The 21530-nt window shown below is 55.0% G+C and overlaps 1 protein-coding gene across 3 annotated transcripts; it reads left to right on the top strand.

Annotated features, from left to right (window-relative positions):
- The first annotated feature begins 7066 nt into the window (after window positions 1-7066).
- INSYN1 (inhibitory synaptic factor 1) lies at window positions 7067-20113 on the top strand. 3 transcript variants are annotated; one of them, XM_069797793.1, is made up of 4 exons: window positions 7067-7247; window positions 7975-8143; window positions 8475-9237; window positions 19154-20113. In XM_069797793.1, exons 3-4 carry the CDS (start codon window positions 9055-9057, stop codon window positions 19841-19843), a joined length of 873 nt encoding a protein of 290 aa, XP_069653894.1. In that variant the 5' UTR covers window positions 7067-7247; window positions 7975-8143; window positions 8475-9054; the 3' UTR covers window positions 19844-20113. The 3 variants fall into 3 exon arrangements, with proteins under 3 accessions (XP_069653894.1, XP_069653895.1, XP_069653896.1); XM_069797794.1 differs by having other exon boundaries at window positions 7067-7262; window positions 7989-8143; XM_069797795.1 differs by having other exon boundaries at window positions 7067-7262.
- The last annotated feature ends 1417 nt before the right edge of the window (window positions 20114-21530 follow it).

Raw genomic sequence — 21530 nt, 5'->3', positions numbered from 1 at the left:
GCAGATTTAATACTTTGGGGGGGGGCAGGTGTAGAAACCCCTGATGTTACTAGTGTTGATAACAGCCTTTCATACACCACATTAGTGGATTCAGCCAGCCCCAAGGCACAAAACCCGTCAGTTATTACCGACCTTAAAGGATTTTCATTTGCAAATTCACCATGCTAAGCAGGGCCCTGGAGCAGAGGCAGCCAAAGTTTTCCAGGAAAAAAATTTCAGCCCAAAAAACCCACAGAATGCTTGGCAACCCCCAAATTTCCATGCCTTTGTCCAAGTTTCAGAGAGTTGTTTGTGCCTGGAGGATGCCAGCACTGTTTCACTGCAGCATTTAAACAAGCCGCTGCCACAGAAAAGGAGATTTGCATTCGGAAACTCCCCGTGATTTTGGTTTTCCATTCCTATTGCAAAAAAGATTTAGTTTGAAAGCAATTTCGACAGGAATTTCTGTTTTGGCTAACCAGTGAATCACAGCTGGAGCACCACGGGATGGCTCCGACCCTCCTGGACCAGATACCACAGGGATGGGCACTGCTGGGTGAGAAGGGAGCAGTAACCACCTACATTAATATTAATACTTCCAAGTAGGTAGAAGCAGCTTCTGATCAGTGAAATAAGGAGGTGGTGGCCAAAATGAGCAGAGTTTGTCCCCCATCCTAAGTCCTGCCCCAGAAGCAGCCACATCCCTGTGCCCGCAGCCAGGTCTGCGGCAACCCACTCACCACACTGCCACACTCTGGGGCTAGAGATCCCCCTGATTAATTATTTATCATTGCACACCATAAATCATGAAGAATTTGAAATGGAAACCTTCCCATGCAACACAAGCAAGGTCACCTTTCCCCTGCCCGTGCTCGGCTCCCACGTTCCTCGGTTCAACACCAAGATACCAGCCCAGCGGGAAAAGATGCTGTAATTACATCCAGCCCTCACGATGGTCACATAAGGCAAGCGGAGATTCATTTTCCCCACCCCAGCACCACAATGATCCAAACAAAGGGGATCTGGGGTGAAGTTATCAGGGAACATCAAGGAATCCTTAAATTCAAGTCATCTCGAGCATTGCTGTGGCCGGGCTCTGCCAGGACCGCTGGTCCCAAGGGATGCTCAGCTGGCTCCTGCAGACTTGGCCCTGCAAGTCTAACTTTGCTTTTGGAGACCCCCCCTAAATCATTTGGGGTCTTCAAAGCTGACAAGGCAGCACATCCCTAAACCCACTGATTTCATCCTTCCTATTTATAGCCATTTCCCCAGCCTGGCCACACTGGAGCACCTCTGAGCCCTCACCAGCACAGCTCGGTCCCCACAGAACTACAGAAGACAGACGAGAGCCAGAAACTCAGATAAGGTCATGGACAAGGCTTTTAAAAATGTAAATGAAGCCCAAGGAGTTGGCCTAATCCCACAGGCAGGCACTCTGCAACACGCAGAAATGAGATTAGCAGAAGGTCCCCTTGGCGCAGGTCGGGTCCATCTGCTTGGTATTCTCCTTGCAAAGGGTCTCCCTGAGGACAGGACCGAGCCCAGAGCTCCCAAGGACATCTCCTGCCCCAGCACCAACCTCTTTGGGCATAATTGTCCTGGCAGGTGTCAAATGGGGGGGGGGGGGTGGGGGGGGTGCAGTTTTGGGCCAAATCAGCATTTCATTCACAGAACATCACTGCTGATGCTGCATCCCTCGAAGGGAAAGGAAAGTGCAAGGGAAGCTGGAAAACCCTCTTCCAAAGCTTTGGGGAAAGGCTTATTTTTCCTTTCAGCATTTATTTGGGTAGGGTTGTTTTTTTTTTTTTTTTTTTAAAAGCAGCTGGAAAAATCCGCTTTGCTATTGAGCTCCAGCGCTGGCCCACAGCCCTTGGCCACTGTTGGGGCTCCTCCAAGCCCAGCCTTGCTGCATCCCTGGTACCTCCCCAGTCGTCCCAGCTGGGCAGCCCCAGAGGAACACAACGCTTGCTGAGCCACACTTCAAATCAGCACCTTTATGAAAGGTTTCCACTCAAAATATGGCACACCAAACTCCAAACAAGACAGCTGGGTACAAGCTGAGGATGGCAGAAAAGATGCTTTAGTGCTTGACCTCAGCAGATGTTTTCCAGGGGCTCAACTCTGAGCCCAGGCAAAAGACCAGAATAACTTTTATTCACCCCCATCCCTGGTGCCATCTGCCTGCTGCCCACCAGCCTCCTGATACCTTCCCTGCTCTCCTGGAGCACTTTCAGCCCAAACATGGAAACCAAAGGGAAACTGAGGCACAGAGCATTGATGCCACCTGCCAGCTCAGCAGGGGTTTTCAGCTCCATGCTCTCCACTGGAGCCTCTTGCCCCTCCCGCAGACACCTCTACCTCTCTAACAAAGCCAAAAATGTGCATTTTTAAGGCTGCCCATTTAGGGCTCCACCAGACTCCATGCTCACTCCATACTCAAGCACCAGTGTGGCTGCTCGGAGGTCTCCCCTCTGCTAGTTTCCTGCGCTGTTTGCACAGATAAGCCATCCCTGAGCAGACTCGGTTCCCCTCGCCGGGGTGATTAATAGCAGTTTTGCTAGTAAAACAAAAGGCCATTAAGAGCGCTAATATTTGCTCTCCCTACTCCCTGCCTACTTCATTTCATACTTCAATGCAAGCCCAGTGCGCTTTCCCCAACATGAAATTAATAAGGGCACGAACCCACATTGATTTCCCCTGCTACAGGGGATTGGGTAGGTCTGCCCAAACCCAGAGACACTCAGACCCAGTGGCTGTGAAAGCAAGGATGCTCTCAGCTCCATCCATCCAAGTACAGGATAAAGCCCCAACCCAGCCCTGCAGCAACAGGGACCTCATTAACATAGAAAAGCTTCATTAAAAGCAGCTCAGATCCCACAGCCTGTAAAGAGTTTGGAAATCAGGAAATAAACCCCACAGGACCAAATCCCAGGAAAAAGAGCTCTGCTTTGGGGTTACTCACTGCTCACCAGTGCCGGGTCCTCTGCCACTTGCATGGGGACAACCTGCCCTTGATAAAAACATCAGCACCAGAAGAAATGCCCTTATTCTGAGACCCCTTAAAAGTATGCTGAGGGCCCCTGAATCCTTTCATACTGATGGTCACATCCTCCCCAGGTGGGATGTGTCTGGACTAAAAGCCCTGGGGAGGGAGGTTGAATGCATTTGGGTTGATTTGGGCTATCAGCTGGGGTGGTGATCTGCTCCAGTGTTTTATACAAGCATCTCCAAATCAGTATAATGCAGGCCAACAGTCCTGTGTCATGGGATACATGTTTTCCATTGAGAAAGACAAATTCATTAAAACATAACCTTTTTCTCAAGGTAGGAGCAGTTTCCCATTTTGAAAGCTTCTTTGGAAAGCAGTTGTGAATTTTCCCATGTCCCATTCCCAATAAAGCAGATGGTTTTACAGGTCACGCCCATGTTGCCACTCCATTTTAATAGGCTTTTTTTATTTTCTACCTGCTTAAAAGCAGTAAGTCGACCTGAAATCACCCGGCTGCAACACGTGGCCTGAGCACGTTGGCTGAGCAAAACCATTGCAGCTCAACACCTGCAGCAGTTTCTACTCCTCATCCTCACCACGGCCAGGCTGTGATTTGAAATTCAGGGATTCTCTGCTCACTGGGATGAGCAGACACTGAGAATTTGGGGGATTTGGACCCTCCATGATGTGGCTTTGAGCTGGAGCATGGTGTTGAGGATGCCAACCATGACACCAACACTAGGCAGAGCAGGCAGCGCTGGAGCTGCTGGACTCTCCTGGTGACCAATGGACTCAAGCCCTGCAAAAGAGCCCATCATTGACCATTTCACCAAAAAATCCCTAATTATCACTGAGTGCAGGGATTTTGATTTCAACCCAGCCCTTCCCCGGGAAGCCGAGCCCCAGCAGGCAGGGGAGTCCCCTTCTCCCCCAAGCCACTTGCTGAACATCAAGGACCACGTTTTAGAGCATCTCAGAGATGAATTTCCACATTCCAGGTTTCAAATGGCCCAAGGCTAAAGTTAATCCAGGAGAAGGCTGTTTCAGCACGAGCATCCCATGGGATTTCTCCTGGGAGAAGGCACCGTCTGCTGCTGCAGGAACATGGCAGGATGGGACTTGTGGGTCTGCAGGCCAGGGAAGGGCAATGGAGATGGGGAAAAAAACAGATTTTGAAACATTGCTCTAAACAACGATTATTTTCTTCCTCCTTCTTGGCTTTTTATCATATTCTCTGCAGGTTTTCCACGGGCAGCTGGGACCCGAGGCACTCCCGGGCTCGGCACTGCTAACATGTATTTCTGTATTCTCACATCTCTCCTAGCTAGTCTTTAGGGAAAGAGGAATTGACAAACTGGTGAAAAACTGACTGACACTCCAATCAAAATACAAAAGAAACAGAAATAAATGGCTCTGAAAAGAATCGCTATTTAATTAGAAATTAGATCTGTGCCAGTGAGTCACGGCGGGGAAGCGATACATCAGCGGGCTCGGCAGCGAAGGGCACCTGCCAGCAGCATGACAATGGGGACCGGCTCCATCCTGGGGCCATGACATGAGATTTTGGGGGGACAGAGGGGACCCCCCTGCCATGGGGGTCCCCCGCTAAGCCTTGGCGAGCCGAGAGCCACCCTGCAGGAACCAGACTGGCACAACCCCGGAAAATAAAATGCCTGCGAGCCCAAAAGCTTTGCAGAGAAATCCCCTCCCAGCAGTTTTCCTGATGGAATGGGAAAATCCCTGGTAAATCAGATCTAACGAAAAGCATAAATAAAGATTGCAGAATGAGAGAGGGAGAGAGATTAGGGAAGTGGGAATGAAACTGCTCCTCTCTCTCCATCACGCTCCGGACACGTCCCTCCCACGGGGAAACCCCAACCCTCCATCAGCAGGGTACCAAAGCTGGGCAGCATCTGGAGATCCCCCCCAACTCCTCGGGGAGACCCCAAGGAAGGTGGGATGGGATAGGAGAGGATCTGGCAGGGAGGTGGAGGACACAGATCAGTCACAAGGGACGTGAGATGCTGAGAGTGGGGTGGTCCGTGACGCCCCAAATCTGGGCTGTGACGCACAGGTGGGAAGCAGCATTCTCAGGGATGCTCCTGCTGAAAGCTGTGTCCTTCACCAAGTTCTTCGTGGGGAGGAATTCAGGCTTTGCAAAGCAGCAAATAAAAGCAGAAAATAATATAAAAAAAAAAAATACCCTCTTTCTATTCTTCCTCCACAAATGATGAATCCACCAGCAGCTGGAAACATGATGGCTTTCACAGCAGGAGTGAGGCAGGACAGAAGGACATTTCTCCCCGCAGCCACCACTTTGTCCCTGGCACTGGGGATGCCTGGAGCCACAGAGGCATGGGACCTGCTGAGGATGGTCACCCTGAGTTCTGGAGCAAAGGAAAGCAGGAGCAAAAGGTGGGGCATGCTGTGGGTTTGGCTTCTCGGGTGTCTCGTAAAGGCTGAGCCTTTCTGTCCCCTTGCCAGGGGCAGAGCTCACTGGCTCCCCCTCGTTTCATATCCTGAAGACACCATCCAGAGAGTTTCAGAAGGGGATAGGAAACGCGGCTCCAGCCTCCAACCTCACACTGGAGGCTTTGGACATCCCTGCAGGAACATTTCTGCTGCCTTATGTTTTCCAAGACTTTCCAAGGTGGGTTTTTGGGCAGTGCTGACACCCAGGGTTCCACTCTCCAGCACTGGGTATTTACAAGCATCTTTTATCAACCTGGTTCGGACCGAAACTCCCTGGGCTGCTGGTACCCATCACAGAGGTGACGAGCAGATGCCTATGGGAGAGGGGAAGAGCAAGTCATGGATGGAGCAGTGTTTTCTCCCTAGCCCACAGCTCAGCTGCTCATTTTATCCCCCACTGTAGTTTATTCAGGTCCTCCTCTGGCCAAAATCATCTGATATCTTTTATCGCCTTTGCCGGATCCACCGTGCGTGTTGGAGGTGAGACCTCACCCAGTCCTGCATTGCCGGTCCAAGGTGGATTTCCCAGGAGCAGCATCTCCATCGCAGTTTTACCACCTCCACTCTTTCCCCAAATTACTGTCCCGATATCCCCGCTGACTTTCAGCTCTGCCTGGTTAATGGCAGAGGCAAAGCACGAGCTGGCATTAACCTGCTATTAGAGGAACTCAGAGCCTGGGAGCAGAGGAATGCTGCAATTGTCGGGGTCCTGGGCAGCCGCATTGTCCCCAGCTGAGCTTCAGGTGCAAATTATTGCATGGAGGAGATTCCTGCTGAAAACTGCCCCCTGGCTGTGTGGTTACCCTGGAAAATATCATTACAGTAAGGCTGTGCACCGAGGGATCACTCGCCGGCATCCGCCATGCACCCAAGCCATCCTGGGGAGCCACTGCCGGACCCCAGCCTGAATCAGAAGGGCCCCCAAAAGCATCATCTTGCGACGAGCTGCTCGCTAAAGGATGAGTCAGTTCGGGTCCACGCCAAAAAGTGTGTTCAGCACTTTTGAACATACCCGATAGGAGGCAATAAATAACACGTATGCGCACACGCCGCCTCGCCTCTTGCAGACCTGGGATTGCCACCTATCGTCGCGGTTCAACTCTAGGACGAGAATCTCTCCTTGCTCCCATTGCTGCTAAACTAGATGGATTTTCCCAGGCTGGATCCCCGCTTTGGGCCGATTCCCTTCCCTCGTTGAGGTCACACACACACACACAAACACACACATACGGGCCCGTGGTTGCTATTTTCCTCCTGCCCAGGCAAGTCCTGCAGCAGGGACCTTTGCTAGGATGATGCTCCTGTATCCCAGGCGCGCTGGCGTTTTTTACAAATCCTGCAGAAATCGGCCCCAAATACGACCCGTGGGGTGGGGATGGACATTTTGCACTCAGAGGGGACCAACCTTAATAAGCCTATTATTTAAAGGGCGGGGGGGGGGGGAAGAGTGGGGAAACTGAGGCACAGCCCCCCCTCCAAGCAAGCGCCACCCCCCTCCCCAGCCCTGCCTCAGTTTCCCTAGACGCTACCCCCCCCCTGCACCTTACTAAAGGGGCTCCCGGCCCCTTTAAACCCCCCCCACTCTCCCCCCCCCGCCGCCCGGCGGAGGCTCAGCCCCTTTCTCTGACACAGCAGCCGCCGGGGCGAGCCGAACCGGGAGCCGCGGGGAGCGGGGAGGCTGCGGCCGGGGGCCGGGGGCCGGGCGCCCATCACCGTTCCGCCCGCCCCATGGCTCTACCCGGGGCGCCGGGCGTCGCTCGCCCCGCTCCGCCCGCCCGGCGCCCGGGGGGTGGCCGGCCCTGAGCCGGTAACGCTACCGTCGGTCTAGTCCCGGGGGGTGGGGGGGGCACCGGGGGAGGGTGCGGGGGTGAGGGCAAGGGGGATGGAAGATGAGAGTACCCATATCCGACATCCCCGGTGCCCCGGAGGATGCGGGGACCAGGAATGAAGGATGCGGGTACCAGGGATGGAGGATGCGGGGACCAGAGGATGAAGGATGCGGGTACCAGGGATGGAGGATGCGGGTACCAGGGATGGAGGATGCGGGGACCGGAGGATGAAGGATGTGGGTACCGGGGACGAAGGATGCGGGGACAGGAGGATGAAGGATGCGGGTACCAGGGAGGAAGGATGCAAGCAGCGGGGATGGAGGATGCGGGTACCGGGGATGGAGGATGTGGGTACCGGGGATGGAGATGCGAGCATGCCGGGGCTCCCCCCCAATCTCCCTGTGCGCACCCCCGAGCCGGGGGGATGCCCCCCCCCCCGTTCCCAACTCCGCCTTCGCCCATGCTGCTTCCCACCCCCCGCGGAAATGGGGGGGGGGGGGCATTTGGGGGCAAGGTGGGTTTTCCCCGCTTCCTCGGCCGAGGTAGGGTTGGGGCTTGAAGCCGGGAGGAGGATGGTGACAGGATGGCTCCCACGGGGGGAGGAGGCTGCCTGACACCCCCCCCACCGACAACAAAGCGGAGGGGTCCCCCGGGACGTGCCCCCCCTCTCTGTCACCTCTGGTAACATCTCACCCCTTCCAACAGCGACGGAAGGAAAGTGGCCCCCGGACAATTCTTGTGCCACGCAAAAGCCCTGAGAGGGGAGGAAGAAGAGGAGGAGGAGGGGGAGGAAGTAAGAAAAGGAGAAGGGGAAAAAAAAAAAAAAGACAAGGAAGCGCTTGGACTGGAGCCAAGGGGGGTCTGGATCGTGACGGTAAGTTCCTGAGCTGCATGTCTGTCTGGCTGTCCATCCATCCATCCATCCACCTGGCTCAGTGAGACCCGGCTGTGCCAAGTCTCCAGGTCTCAAACTTGGAGGAGGGGGGGGGGGCGGGCAAGAGGGGGAGTCCCAGGGACAGTGCCAGGCTCCATGCTGCTCCCCCCCTCAATTAGGGGGGACCACGGTGGGGGCACCCAGGGGCTTGTCCTCATGCCGGGTCTGAGATTAAGGCAAGGCATGAGTGGGCAGAGCCCCCCCCCCCCCCCAGCTTTCTGGCTCCAGAAGGGACAGCTCCCTCACATTGTCTGTCTGTCTGTCCTTGCAGGAGGGGACCCTGGGCTCCCCAGGACGCCTGCACCCAGCTGGGAGACCCCCACCACCCGGTGTTGGAGCTGACGACCCCAGAGTGAGGGCCTGACGTGGGGAGCACCATCGCTCCGCAGGGACACCCAGCCCCGCGTCCCCCTCCTCGGCACTGGGGAGCAGGCAAGGCGTGAGCCGCTGAATTTTAGCTTCCTGGGACATCCGAGGGACTCTTCCTCTTCCTCCTCCTCCTCCAGCTCCGCTGCAGCAGCCAGGTGAAACCCTGCCCGACCAGGCAGCGCTCACCTTCTCTGCTCACCCCATGGCTACCCCACATCTCCCCACGGCCACTGGCTGAGCCCCCTCTGCAACGTTCCCGATTCCGCATGGTGCATCCTGACCCTGCTCCCCGCTCCAAACCGGAGCCCCCCGACCTCGCAGGGAGGCGAGCGTGCGGCTGGGACTTTCCTGGAGGCAGGGGAACGTTAAGATGTTGAAAGCTCCCCAGCCGAGAGGGGCTGCGCGGACGCCAGGCCACCCGGCTAGAGGGGAGCAGGATGGACAGAGCCGTTGGGGCCGGGAACCGAGGCCGGTAGGGAAGGATGGACTCCCGGACCTGCCAGGACAGGCAACCCAGTGACCACCCCAGCAGCAGCAGCAGCAATTGTAGCAGCGGCAAGAGTAATTGTGAAAGGGAAAGGATCCGGAGTCGGATGAAAATGGTGATCGGGCAGCTAGAAGGCATCTTACAGGAGCTCAAGGAGGTGGCCAAGGAGCTCCGGGAGGTAGGAAAGCCCCCCGGGGTGCCATCGCATCCCTGCGCGGGTCACGGTAGCTGCTGGCCCCAAATGAGGGTGCCTGTCCCCATTCCCCTGCCTGTCCCCCCTGCCTCCAGGGCCAGGCTGGGGGGAGCAGAGCCAGCTCAGCATCCGCAACCCATCAGCCCCAGGAGGGACCTGGGGTGGCACAGCCCAGCTGATGAGCAATAGGATTTTCAAAAAGAGAGAGGGGAGAAAAAAAAGAGGCACGGCTTGCAAAATTGCTCTTGACCTTGACACTGGGATTTGCTTGGGGGCAGGGGGCCCGGCAGAGGCACCGGCCCTGCGGGTGCCGGCAGTGGGAGAAGCACTGCGGGGTCACACACCGGAGCGGGGGGGTGCCGTCGGCACCGTGCCACAGTCAGCTATGCTCTGCTTTGGTAGGGGCTTGGCGGGGGGGGTTCCAGGCCCCTTTCAAACCAGGGAGGTGGATGGAGAGGGGACGGTGGGTCCCTCTGGCATTGCAGAGAGCACCAAAAATATGGCATCAGCCCTGGGTGCGATGGGGGGGTCCACAGTGTGGGCAGGGGGCCAAAGCAACTGGCTGTCCCATAGCCTGGCTGTCAGGGTCCATTGCTCCTGAAAAAAAAAAAAAAAAACCCACATATATACACATATAAAGTGTGGTTGTAGTTTCCTCCTAGTACTGAGGCACAGCAGAGTCAGTTTGGTGGGGAATTTAATATTTCTGCGGCTTAAGTGTTTGGGCCACACGTCTACAAGGTGGAGGGGAAGGGGACCTGGATGGGACTGGTAATTTAGGACATCTCTGCAGGTGGCAGGGGAAGTGGAGGACAGAAAGCATGCAGTAGCCTTGAGCACAGCATGGCAGCTTGCTTTTGCAATAGGGCAGGCGGGCATTTGCATCCTCTCTGTGGCCTGAGCCAAGCATGGGGTTATATCCAGAGCCATGCGAAACTTCATCTCCCCCAGGAAGGGCAGAAACTGGTGGAACTTTTGCCATGGGGCCACCATGGAGCAGCCCCGCTTGGGTTGGTGACATTTGGGTGTCACCCAGAGAGCGCTGATGTAGATGGACCAATGTCATCCTCGGTGCAGACGTGGCCATGGTCAGGGAGGTGACGTATTCCAGCCTGAAGCATCCCCTGGGATGCAGTGTCCTCCTTTGGGATGGCTCCGCTCAGTTTGGGAGATTTTAGAGAGGCTGTCCCACCGGGAAAGCCAGTGCCAGGGGGATGCCACATCCCACTATGCCTCATGGGTCCCTATGAGGGCTCCACCTGGCCGTGGCATCCCTAGAGATGTTCCTTTCTTCAATGGCTTTGCTGGTCCTTCCCGCAGCAGAAAGCAAACCTGGCCACCCAAAGCAAAAAGCCAGTCCCCACAACACTAATGGGGGAGTCCAAAACCCCTTTGACAAATCTTTGATGGATTAAAAATGGTCATAATAGTAATAATCGGGAGGCAGAGCTATTTTCCATTTAGCCTAAGCTCACTTCATGCTCCTCCAGGAGCCTAAAGAGGCCTTTAAAGTGAGGATGATGGCAACTGACCCCTTTTATTGAGCCCACGGATTTAAGGCCAGGTGGGACCAGCACAATCATACAAGCATCCCTCCTGCTGAGGATACAAAGGATAAGGAGGACCGGGATGGGATAAATCTCTGACCATTTCACAGCTGAGGCCGGGGTGTGCTGCCCACCAAGTTTCAGGTGGCTCCACAAGGTCCCCATCCAGCTTTTGGGGCCAGAAGGACCTTGAGCATCTCTGCAGCATCCTTGGTAGGCTGCCCAGGTCAGGTTGTATCAGTGCATGTCAGAGCAGAGAAGAGGAGAAGGTGGCCTGAGGACACAGGGGAGGGGTAAAGGGCTCTCAGCATTCCCTGAAGATACATTTTGGGAAGCGGGCTTAAAGGAGGAGGAATAACGTTGAAAGGAGGAAGAGCTGAGCTGGGTGCAGCAGGTCCCTGTGCTTTGAGGAGCAGAAGGTGGCCAGAGGACACCCAGCCCCTGCCCCTCACCCCAGGGAGACCCTGCTGTTGTGCCAGGGAGGGCGTCCATGTCCCATGAGACGGCTTCTCCGGAGGGTGCTGGGAAGCACCAAGGCCTGGAGATGATTTTTCCATAGAGCTGGCATGTCCCCAGACACTGGTGACCTCCCAGGCTGCGTCCCATAGCCGCCCTGGAAAAGCCCCCCACATCATGGGACAACATGGCCAGGTCAGTGTAGAGCCAGCCATGGGGTCCCCACCATGAGGTGGGTCCTGAACTTCAACCTTTCTCAACAACTCCTACAGCACAGCCTTATAACTTTGCAGCAACTAGTTGAATTTATACAAAACAGCTTAAAACTCAGTACAAGAGCGGGCTCCCGAGCTAAAACACACTGGTCCAGCTAAACCAGGCTCCAGCAGCTCCAAAGAAACAGAGGTCTGGTTTTCCCCAAACCAAGCAGACGTTGAGCATTAGAGGCTTTGGAAATTCAACCCCTTATCTTCTGGATCGCTCAGAGCGAGCGTGATGAGAGCACCTTACATGGAAATCTCTTTCGAGCCCACCCAGACAAGTATGTGGTAGACACCAGGCTGGCAAATTGTAAGCTCTAGGATGCTGGTGAAAGAGAAGCTGGAAAAAATAATAAGCCCCTGTGGTTTTCTACTTTGTACGTAGCGATGCTCTTCCTCGGCTAGAGGTGAGGGCCAGGACATGGGGACAACACTGGGAACAGGCAGCCCTGCAGCCCCAGGCAGGGACTGATGGCCCCAAGCCTAAATGGGCTCATGGGTGGGGGTCCCAGGAGGGGGTCCTTAGGGCCACCAAAGCCCTTTACTGCCCACAGGGCCCTGGTACTTGTGATATTGGTTTATTCTCCGACAGAGCCACAATGGGGGCTTCAGAAATGTCCATCCCTGCCCCCATCTCTGCTCAGAGCCTGGCCAGCGGGTCGAGGCACAGAGCTGGATATGCTCGGTGAGGGCAGTGGTGGACCAGATCCTGTTGCACCAGAGGCACCTGTGGAGCCAGAAAACCTTCGCTGTGTGATGCTGGAGGCCATTGGGTGATGCTGGACCTGCTCCTTCCAGGTTGTCCTTGCAAGAGGAGCTGGGTACCAGGACTTTGCAGGTCTGAAGGAAGCAGACAGGTCATAGCCACCTTGCAAAAACAACCCCCAAAGCCATCAAGACCCCTGTGTGGGCACGAGGGCTTTCACTCGGGGAAGATTCCTGCTCCAAAAACCACTCACGAGCTCCAGGCGCTGCTGGCTCTGGCTCACATAAGGCTTTTCTCCCAGGTTGTCCCTGCTTCAGCAGAGATTTTGAGTCCCGGACTCGGGCAGGATTGCAGGATGCTCCAGGGGGGAGGCTTCAGTGGCGGACCCCAGGGCAGCCCCGCTCCACTGGCCCATCCCTGGGGATGCAATGTGGGACCAGACCCTGGTTCAGGCTCCATCCCCAGCTCCCAGGAGTGGTTCCCACCTGAAGGCTGTCACTCCCAATGTCCGTTGGATTCGGGATGCTGTTTTACCAGTTTCTCCGCTCCCACTCTCCCTCCCTCCCTCTTTCCCTTTTGTGTATATAATTATTCCCCAGCACTCCAAGACAGGGCTGTATTATATGCGGGGAAAATGATTATTAAAATCTTTGATTGAAATCACACACTGGAAGTAGAAATCAGGCAGGAGGCAGGCAGGGAAGGCGCTTCCGCCGAGCGCTTGCCACACTGCCTGCCCTCCCACGTGCCTCGTGCCAGTCCTGGCCTTTTCCCACAGGAATAAGAGCGATGCCATGGGGAAGAAAATACCCCAGGATGTCCCAGCCATCTCCACTGCAAGGCTGAGCTCCTTCCCAACCTTGGGGGATTAGTGCTGGGGGTCGGAAACCATCCCCGGGGTATATTCAGAGGTGGGAAACAGAAACAAATGTCTGTGCGAGTCTCCCTAGGTGTAAACCCCACAAAATCCCATGGGAAGGGTCCTACCACTCCTGCACCCCCTGACATGGGAGCAGCGGGGTCCCACCACCAAGGGAAGCAGCACCGAGGGGTCCCCTCCAAGCCTTTGGCAGGAGGAGAATCCTTCCTGCAACCCCTTATGATAATAAATACCTTAATAATGTTGTAATCAATAGGTGATTAGCTGGGAACGCTTGGGAAAGTTCACGGCAAGAAGGCGGCTTATTATTCTAATAATAACATGTTTTAGAGATCTGCACGACGATTTTGAACTATTTAGTGGCTGATGATCTAGCAAATGATCCCAAGATCTGTGGCACACTCATTTATAAGCATCAGCTCAGGGAAGAGAGGCCCCTGTAACGCAGCTTCAGTTTGCGAGCTCCAATTAATCATTTATTCCTTATTAAATATTTACTCACCTTGCCTGCGCCAAGAAGTGGTTTGGGAGATGTGGGAAGGTCCCTGCTCCAGGAGTGTTTGGCTGCGGGGTCATGGGGCTTTGGGGTGGCTCTTTTCCCCCGTGGAGGGAGGAATCGATGGTGTCAAATGCCTCCAGGGTGATTTGATGCTTTGGGAATAGTGTTGGGGATTTTTTGCATGGGCCACGCAGTCCCGTTGCACATCCCCTCCATGCATCAGCTGGCAGCAAAGCACACTGCAGGGCCAGGCGGGTCAGATCCAGCCTGGGAAAGCAGCTGTGTCACATGGGAAAACGCTTTGGACCCCAAAATGCACCGCCGCTCGTGCGCAGTGGGGTGCTGGGGAGGGAGACCGAGCCAGCAGCCAAGAGAGCGTGGGGTCTGGGGGGATGCACAAAAATCCCTGCTCACCTCTCCCAGCCTAGCTGGGGATGAGAGGCTTGGCTCTGGGTTGGAAAAACAGTTGCATCTCACAGGAGGGCAGCTGAGGGGACACGCACACGGGTCCCTCCATCCTTGAAGCAAAGACACCCCAGGCAGCGCAGTGCCCCATCCCTCCGCTTTGATCTCCCCACCCCGGACCCCCCCCTTTGCCCAGTGGTCCCCACCCTGAGCGCCGATCCGCTTTGCCCACCCGCTTCAAAGGCCATGCCAGGATGAAGGGGCTGTTAGATCGCACCACTTTGATACCAGCATCTTCCAGCTCCTTCCTTGGCCTCGGGAATATGCATTACCAATTACCAGCCATGAAGCCTTTGAAGTCCCCTCTCATCCTCCCACCTCGTCCCTCACCTCTCCAGCATCTTCTCGAGCTTCCGCGACATTTAGCTCCTCGGTAGGAAGCAGCATGGCCAAAATGTGGAAGCTGGAGCCACCAAGCCAACGCGCAGCCAGGGACCTCCGTGCCTGATTTGCAGCCAATAACCAAAAATCCCATTAAAAAACAATGATGCTCCAAATGTTCAACATCTGCCTTAGCTGGGGAGGTAAACACCCAATCTGGGACACCCAGGCTTTTATCTGAAAAGCTTCTGGCTGCCAGCAATGGCCATGGGTATGGGGGAACGTCCGCAGGGTGAGTGGAGCACCCAGCACTCCCAGTTGGGTTGAATGGTGGGAACTGATTTTTGGGGGGGGGATGAACTGGTCGTCGCCACGGTTTAGCACATCATTGCTCGGTGCCCATCTCTGTGGGGTACCACAGATACCTCAAAACTCATCCCTTTGGGCGAGAGCTGAACACCCTTGGCCACCCAGTGCCTGCTTTCAGGGCACTTGGGTGCAGCAGGATGAGGCCCCTTGGTGACACCACACACAAGGTCAAGGGGAATTCTTTTTGTTCCTTATTTTCTCACTGCTGGGTATCCCTGGTTTGACCAGGGATGTTCTGCTGTCACCAGAAAGGTGACTCTTTGCAACAAGGTGAAACCTAAAGGTGAGGGAGGATGGGGACACATCCTCTCTCAGTCACCCCTCAGCACCTCCAGCACATGCTGGGGACACCTCGACCTTCATCGCCTGCTTGTAGGGAGACAGAGCCACCCTGGTTCCCAGGGGATGAGACCATCACCAGGGTCTCACCCCAAACCACCCGATCCCAGGCAGCAGGATGGGATCTGGTCCATCCCTCCCTCCCTCCCTCCCTCCCCATTGCTCTCACCGTGGCTCCCGCTGCCAGCAGCGATGGCCTCAGCTAAAAAAGCTTTGACAACCTGTCTAAAGAAGGAGAAAAGGGGGGAGAAAACCCCAAATCCTACTTTACATTTAAATCCTTAGCGGGTACCAAGTGTCACATAGGTATTTAACATGTCCCCGCCCCGTGCCACCACCACCCGTTTAAAATAGAAAGCGTTCCTAAAAATAGCCCTGAGTGAGCCACTGCTGATGTGACACTAATCCCCATGTGCCGTGACGAGGACCAGGATGAGGACCAGGATGGGGATGTGCCTCCTCCTGGCACCGACCGAGCCCAAATTGCAGGAGGTGATGAGGATGAGCAGGGACCCTGGGTGACAGGGACCCAACTCAAAGCCCAGGGAGATGCTTGCCCTGAACCCAGTGTTGTAATCGCTGAGTCTTTGTGAAAACAGAGGTGATCTCATTTTAGCTGAGGCTTTCAGCAGAATCATTTGCTGCCTTATTAAAAAATAATAATAGCCGGGTGTTTCCCAAAGGCAGCTCTTTTCCTGCCCTTTTTCCTAATTCTTTCTTGTCACTGAGAAAGAAGAGGTCACATCAACTTTTTTTTTTTTTTTTCCTCTTTTCCTCAAGTTTCACCCTTTGTCCCCCAAAGAAAAGAGGAAAAAAATACGGTAAAATAAATAAATAAATAAATAAAAAGAAATCTGATGGTGCATTGGGAACAGAAGAAATCACCTTTTCTAATTTCAAGACTTTCTTGCAGATGCTGGTGCGGATGCTCCCAGCTTGCCCTCAGCACCTTTCAGAGCCAAAGCTTGAAGGATGGATGGGCCCCTACCCATCCTCCCTGGAGGTCTTGTGTGGGCAAGGAGGCAGGAAAAATAAGTCGGATATCATGGTTGAGGAGCTTAAGCAAAGCCCATTGCCTTCTGCTGCCTGGGATTAGAACCATTACCCTGCTTTGGGGACCCAAAGTCCCCCTAGGAGATAGGGACACAATGTAGGTCCAAGGTCCATCCCACAAGCAGGACCAGGGATGGGCTTCAGGAGATCCATTCAGGAGAGAAACCACCTGTGGGGCCAGCATGTGGGACTAGGGACAGGTCCTCATGCAGCACAGGGAAGCAGCTTATATTGGCTCCTGGGCCATGGGCAGAGTGGGGTGGGGGTCCCAGGTGGGGCTGATCAGAGCCATTAAGGTGTATTAGTGACCATCCCCATTGGCTCCAGTCCTTTTATTTCTAACCCACCCCTTTTTCTCTGGAAAGATGGGGTTTTTGGCATCTTTTATTGCCAACGTGTCCAACACGCTCCCAGGCAGCAATCCCCAGCCCTTCAACCTGCGTTTTCCTGGTGGCATCAGCTGGTCCCACCACGGAAAGGGTCTCCCTGCTCCCAGGTCTCCCCAGTTGCTCTGCTCTGTGTTTGCAGCAGGCAGCAAAAGCACACATCCAGCCCCATCAAACCCAAAAACACACATCAAAGCCTTCACCCAAACCGTATCAGACCCCTATGCCCCTTGGGGCTGTGCCCCCATGTGGAGGTGACGCTATTTTTTCCTCTAGTGATGCTCATCCAGGTTGTCCCCAGGTTGTCACACAGGGTTTGGTAGCCCAAGAAATGGTCCTAGCTGAAGTCAGAGCCCAGAGATGTCCCATGGGGACCTGCAGCTGATTTAAAAGAGGGGATGCTGCGTGCCCATGGCTGGATCCCCCCAACAACCAACTGGGGGGTTGGGGTCCATCATCCTTTGTGCCATCTCCTCGGGAGCTTGGCAGAGCGGGAGAGCTGCACGGGCAGGATTGTCAAAAAGTGAATTTTGGAGCTCGAATATGGGGATTTTATTAAAATTAGGTCAGCAGAATGTAATGGAGCCACTTCGGCTGCTGGCAGCGTAATCATCCCCCGGGCTCCTAGTTTCAGATGCCCACGTGTCCTCATCCCCCACAAGGCCTTTGCGAGGAGCCTGTCCTGCTGAGCTGTGGTTTATGGTGCATTTCTAGTGATTTATGGTGTTGACCCAAACCTCTGCGCGCCGGCATCTAACAAAGGGATGCAGAGACCAAGGGCAACCTGGAACTGTGACAGCAGCTTCGGGGTGCCCACCCTTGGCCACCCAACATGAGGATGGGATGGGGTGTCTGAGCCCAAGGACTCAGTTTTCCCCACAAAAGCGCTCTAAAAAATGGAGTTATGGGATAACAGCAGCATAAAAATGTCAGAGAAATGTACCATGGTTAATTACTCGTTGTGGATGAGGAGGTCCAACACCCACTTATGAACCATGGGACCGGTGGAGATATGACAAGGTTTTTCAGTGGCATGAGGAGAAGGAAAGGAAACATGTTTGGCAAGATATTGCCCACTGATTTGTCTTCCCTCCCTTATTTTGGGAAATTTGTGGCTGATTTCCACCACGAAAGGGCATGCGGAAGGGCAGTGGAAGGAAAAAGACAGGGAGAGAAAGGCAATAATGAAAAATAACCAGAAAAAAAAACATCTATGCATGAAGAAACCACCTGGAAAAAGCCAAGCAATGGGTTGGGGTTTTTTTTTGCTCCCAAATACTCTGTGTGCAGCAGGAGGGACACAGCCCCGGGGTGCCGGGGGGCACCGATGCCCTCGGGTGCCTGTGCTGGGGGCGGAGGGGGAGCACAAAATGCATCAACTAGATGCATAAAGAGGTACAAGGGGTATCAAGGGGTTCCCCCTAGCCCCCCCCTTGTCTGCCGCTGCCCACCTCCTGCTTGGCAGCGCCGGGACCAGCCAGGCCCTCTGCCAGCTCCCCCAGAGAGGGGGGGAGGCAAGCCAGCAACCCTGCCAAAAATACGCACTTCCAACTGCTGCCGAGTTGAATTTTCACGTCGTGCTCTGCCTCCCACACAAACTAAAGCCGCACACGCCCCCGCACGCGTATCTACGCGCAGAAACCACCAGCCAAGAAACACCACGATGCTCCTGCAGACACGGCGATGGCTCCATCCAGATGCCACGGCAGCGGCCTGCTCAGCTGGGCAGGATTAGCACTGTGCTCAGCGCTGGGCAGCTCTTGAGCTGGATGGGATTAAAGACTTGAAGGTGGGTGATGACCCTCTTGCTCCCAAAGGTCATCAGATGGAGACCATGGTCCATGGGACCTGTGGGAGGAAGGTCTTCCCCTCCCAGCCCTGCCCGTGGCTTGAACATCAGCTAGGACACTACATCTATTATTTTTAATCTTTTTAAGGGCTTTTTTTATTCATGCCCCATGTGGGGTCCATCCCCTGCGGCATGGCAGGACTGTGACCCCATCCCTAAGCCACCACGGGTCTTGATATACTCAACACCTTGCAAGAGATGGAGGATTGGGGACTGAGCCCATCAGCATCCCAGCCAGGGCAGGGGGTGACAGCACTGTCCCTGTAGTCCCCCCACACACACCTTCCCATGTATTTTGTCCCACCACCTTGGGACATTTTCCACCCCCTGCCTCAGTTTCCCCAACCATGGAGGTGCCTTTTCCAGGGGGAATAGGAGGCAGTCGCTGGTGGCTCCACATGGTCAAGCGTGAGGGACCAAAGGACACCATGTGCATGGGGATTTGAGGTGGCACTCGTGGTCCCAGGGGACAAGACAGACCCCAGGGCCACCCTGGGAAGGGCCCACCCTGTTGCACCGAGCACCCAGGGGCACCCAAGGCTTCGCTGCCTGCCTGGGGCCCATGGGTGCTGTGCCACCGGGTGGGCTTTGGTCCCTGCTGAGGGGCTCCTGGAGCGGTTCCACTCAGGCTGAGACCTCCCAACTCATCACAGCGGTGGCGCGGGGGGAAATGGCAGAGATTTAGGGACGTGCTGTTATTACGGAGCAAAAAATGGGAGGGTCCCATCCAGCAGCTCCTCTCTGCCCACCCGTCCGTCTGTCTCTCTGCAGGTGGTGAGCCAGATCGACCGACTGACGTCCGACTTCGAGTTCGAGCTGGAGCCGGATGACTGGACAACAGCAACGGCCAGCAGCACCTCCAGCAGCGAGAAGGGTGGAGGCGCCTTCGAGCTGGGACCCCTCGATTTTGTCACCTCCGACATCCTCTCCGACAGCTGGGAATTCTGCTCCTTCCTGGATGCTTCCACCCCTTCCGACCCTGGTGACGGTCCCGAGCCCCCCCGTCCGCAGCCCCCGCCGGCTCGTCAGCCCGATTACAGGCTGATGAACGGGGGGATCCCCATCACCAACGGTCCCCGGGGTGGGGGGACCCCGGATTCATCCAGCGAGGAAGCCTTCGGCACAACGGCCGGCCAGAAGATCTCGCATCACCGGCCGGCTGGCACGCGGGAACGGGTCCGATTCAGCGACAAGGTGCTTTACCACGCTCTGTGCTGCGACGACGACCGGGACGGTGACAGCACGGTGTCTGCGGGGGATGATGGCCCCGAGGAGCCCGGCCGTAAGGTGCTGGCGGGGCCACCCTCGAAGCATCCTTCCACCGGTGGTGGTGGTGGTGGTGGTGGCCCCCCGGCGCGGCGGCTGACGAGGAACAGCAGCACGCAGACTGTAGCCGATAAAAGCACCCAGACGGTGCTGCCTTATATCCCGGCCAAGCAGAAAATTAAAAATAAAAACTGATGCCGGCTCGGTCGCACGGATTTGGGGAGGGCGGGTGGATGGGGGGATTCCTGGGGAGGGACAGAAAAAAAAAAATATATATATATATAAATATATATTTAAATAAATCAATACTAATAATAAAATCAACATGAAAAGGTGGCAAAGAAGACAAATGTCCCAACTACCTACCCGTCATTTTCGAGGCTCAGGGAATTTTCAAACTGTTTTTTTTGTGGACAGAAGCTTCAGATCAATAAACCGTCCATCATGGAGAAATAATAACAATAACATATATATATTATATGTATATATGTACCAAGAGAGGGAAGCCTATATGGAGGGGAGAGCCAGCGCATCTGATGTTGTGGCTGGGGGATGGATGGGGAGGTGGGGATGCTGGAGGGGGGGAATGGCTGGACCAGGGAGGGCAAATGTCCCTCCCTGGGACATTTTATCCCTGTTTGGCTTAAGAAGAGCCCGTGTGATCTGCTTTGTCATATCTGACGTCTGAGTGGAGCGGGGATGTCCTCGGGAATGTCCCCCCCCTGGCCAGCATGTAGCCCAAGAGGGATGGAGAGGGGCTTGCGGAGAGCGAAACCACACCAGTGCTGAGGAGACAGGGTGGGGAACCACACACACCCCCCCGCACACACAATTTCCATCCTTTCTACCAGGTGCAAGGGAAATATTAGTGACCTCCAAGTCTTGTGATCGTCTTAAAATGATGTGGGAAATGTCTCCAGCTTTCCTTTAGGTACGCGCTTCTAGTTTTGCATTTCAAAAGCCGCAGCCCCGATTTGGGAGGAAAAAAGCTGGATTTGCTCTAAAAAACGAAGGAATCTGGACCTCCAAATCCACCCTTGGCATTTTTTTCAGCTTCCAGGTTTTGCTGAAGAAAGGGGTCGGTGCAGCACCTGGTCCTGGAGACAAACACCCCGTGTCCTCCCCACCGGCTCTTCCTCCCGCAGAGATGCATTTGCACCGCCAGCCCTCGAGCATCCCCAGCATGATGGTGTTCTTTCCAAGCCTGGGAGCACAAAACCACCATCTTGACTCCTTGTTTTTAATCCAGGTCAGAGATGATCCGTTTCAAGCTTTCTCCCAGTGTCACCCTGAGTGTCACCCCAGAGCCAGTAGCATAGCTACTGTGGGCAAGGGACACTTGTACAAAACACCAGTCAAAGAGGAAGCGGCAGTGATCAAAACACTCTAAATCCAATCCGAATCGTAGCAGGAGAAAAGCCTTTCACCCAAATTATGTTGAATTACATGAGGTTTTTTTAGTTTTTAGGACCCAAGGGACATGGCATCACCTGAGGGGTCAGCATACGTTCCCACCTCATGCAGAGCCTCCGGTGTCTCCCATCCAGGGAGCATCCATCCACGTTCCCACCAGGACATCCCAGCCCCTGGAAGAGGGAAGAGCCCTGCAGAGGGGACTATGGGGGGGAAGATAATGCTGATGATGCTGATGCATCATCTTCCTCCACGTCTGCCCCTACCCCCAAGGCTGGGACCCGGAGGGGAGCATCAGGTCCTGGTTTTTCACAACAAGGGATGGGATGTCCCCATCCAACGTCCCAGAATGGGGACAGCCAGGCTCACCCAGCACCAGCACGGGGAGATGTGGGATGGGACAACTCCTTTCCACTCCCTCTATTACTCTGCATGTCAACAGCTGGTTACTTATTTATTTTTATGAGCT

The sequence above is a fragment of the Haliaeetus albicilla genome, chromosome 12 (genome assembly GCF_947461875.1).
Source record: "Haliaeetus albicilla chromosome 12, bHalAlb1.1, whole genome shotgun sequence".
Taxonomy (NCBI): domain Eukaryota; kingdom Metazoa; phylum Chordata; class Aves; order Accipitriformes; family Accipitridae; genus Haliaeetus; species Haliaeetus albicilla.
This window is presented reverse-complemented; position numbering and strand designations above follow the sequence as displayed.

Bases quoted from the DNA above. Each gene is read 5' to 3' on its own strand.
- INSYN1 (XM_069797793.1), top strand. From the start codon at position 9,055: ATGGACTCCCGGACCTGCCAGGACAGGCAACCCAGTGACCACCCCAGC. The intron at 9,238-19,153 runs GTAGGAAAGCCC...GTCTCTCTGCAG, and splicing joins TGGCCAAGGAGCTCCGGGAG to GTGGTGAGCCAGATCGACCG.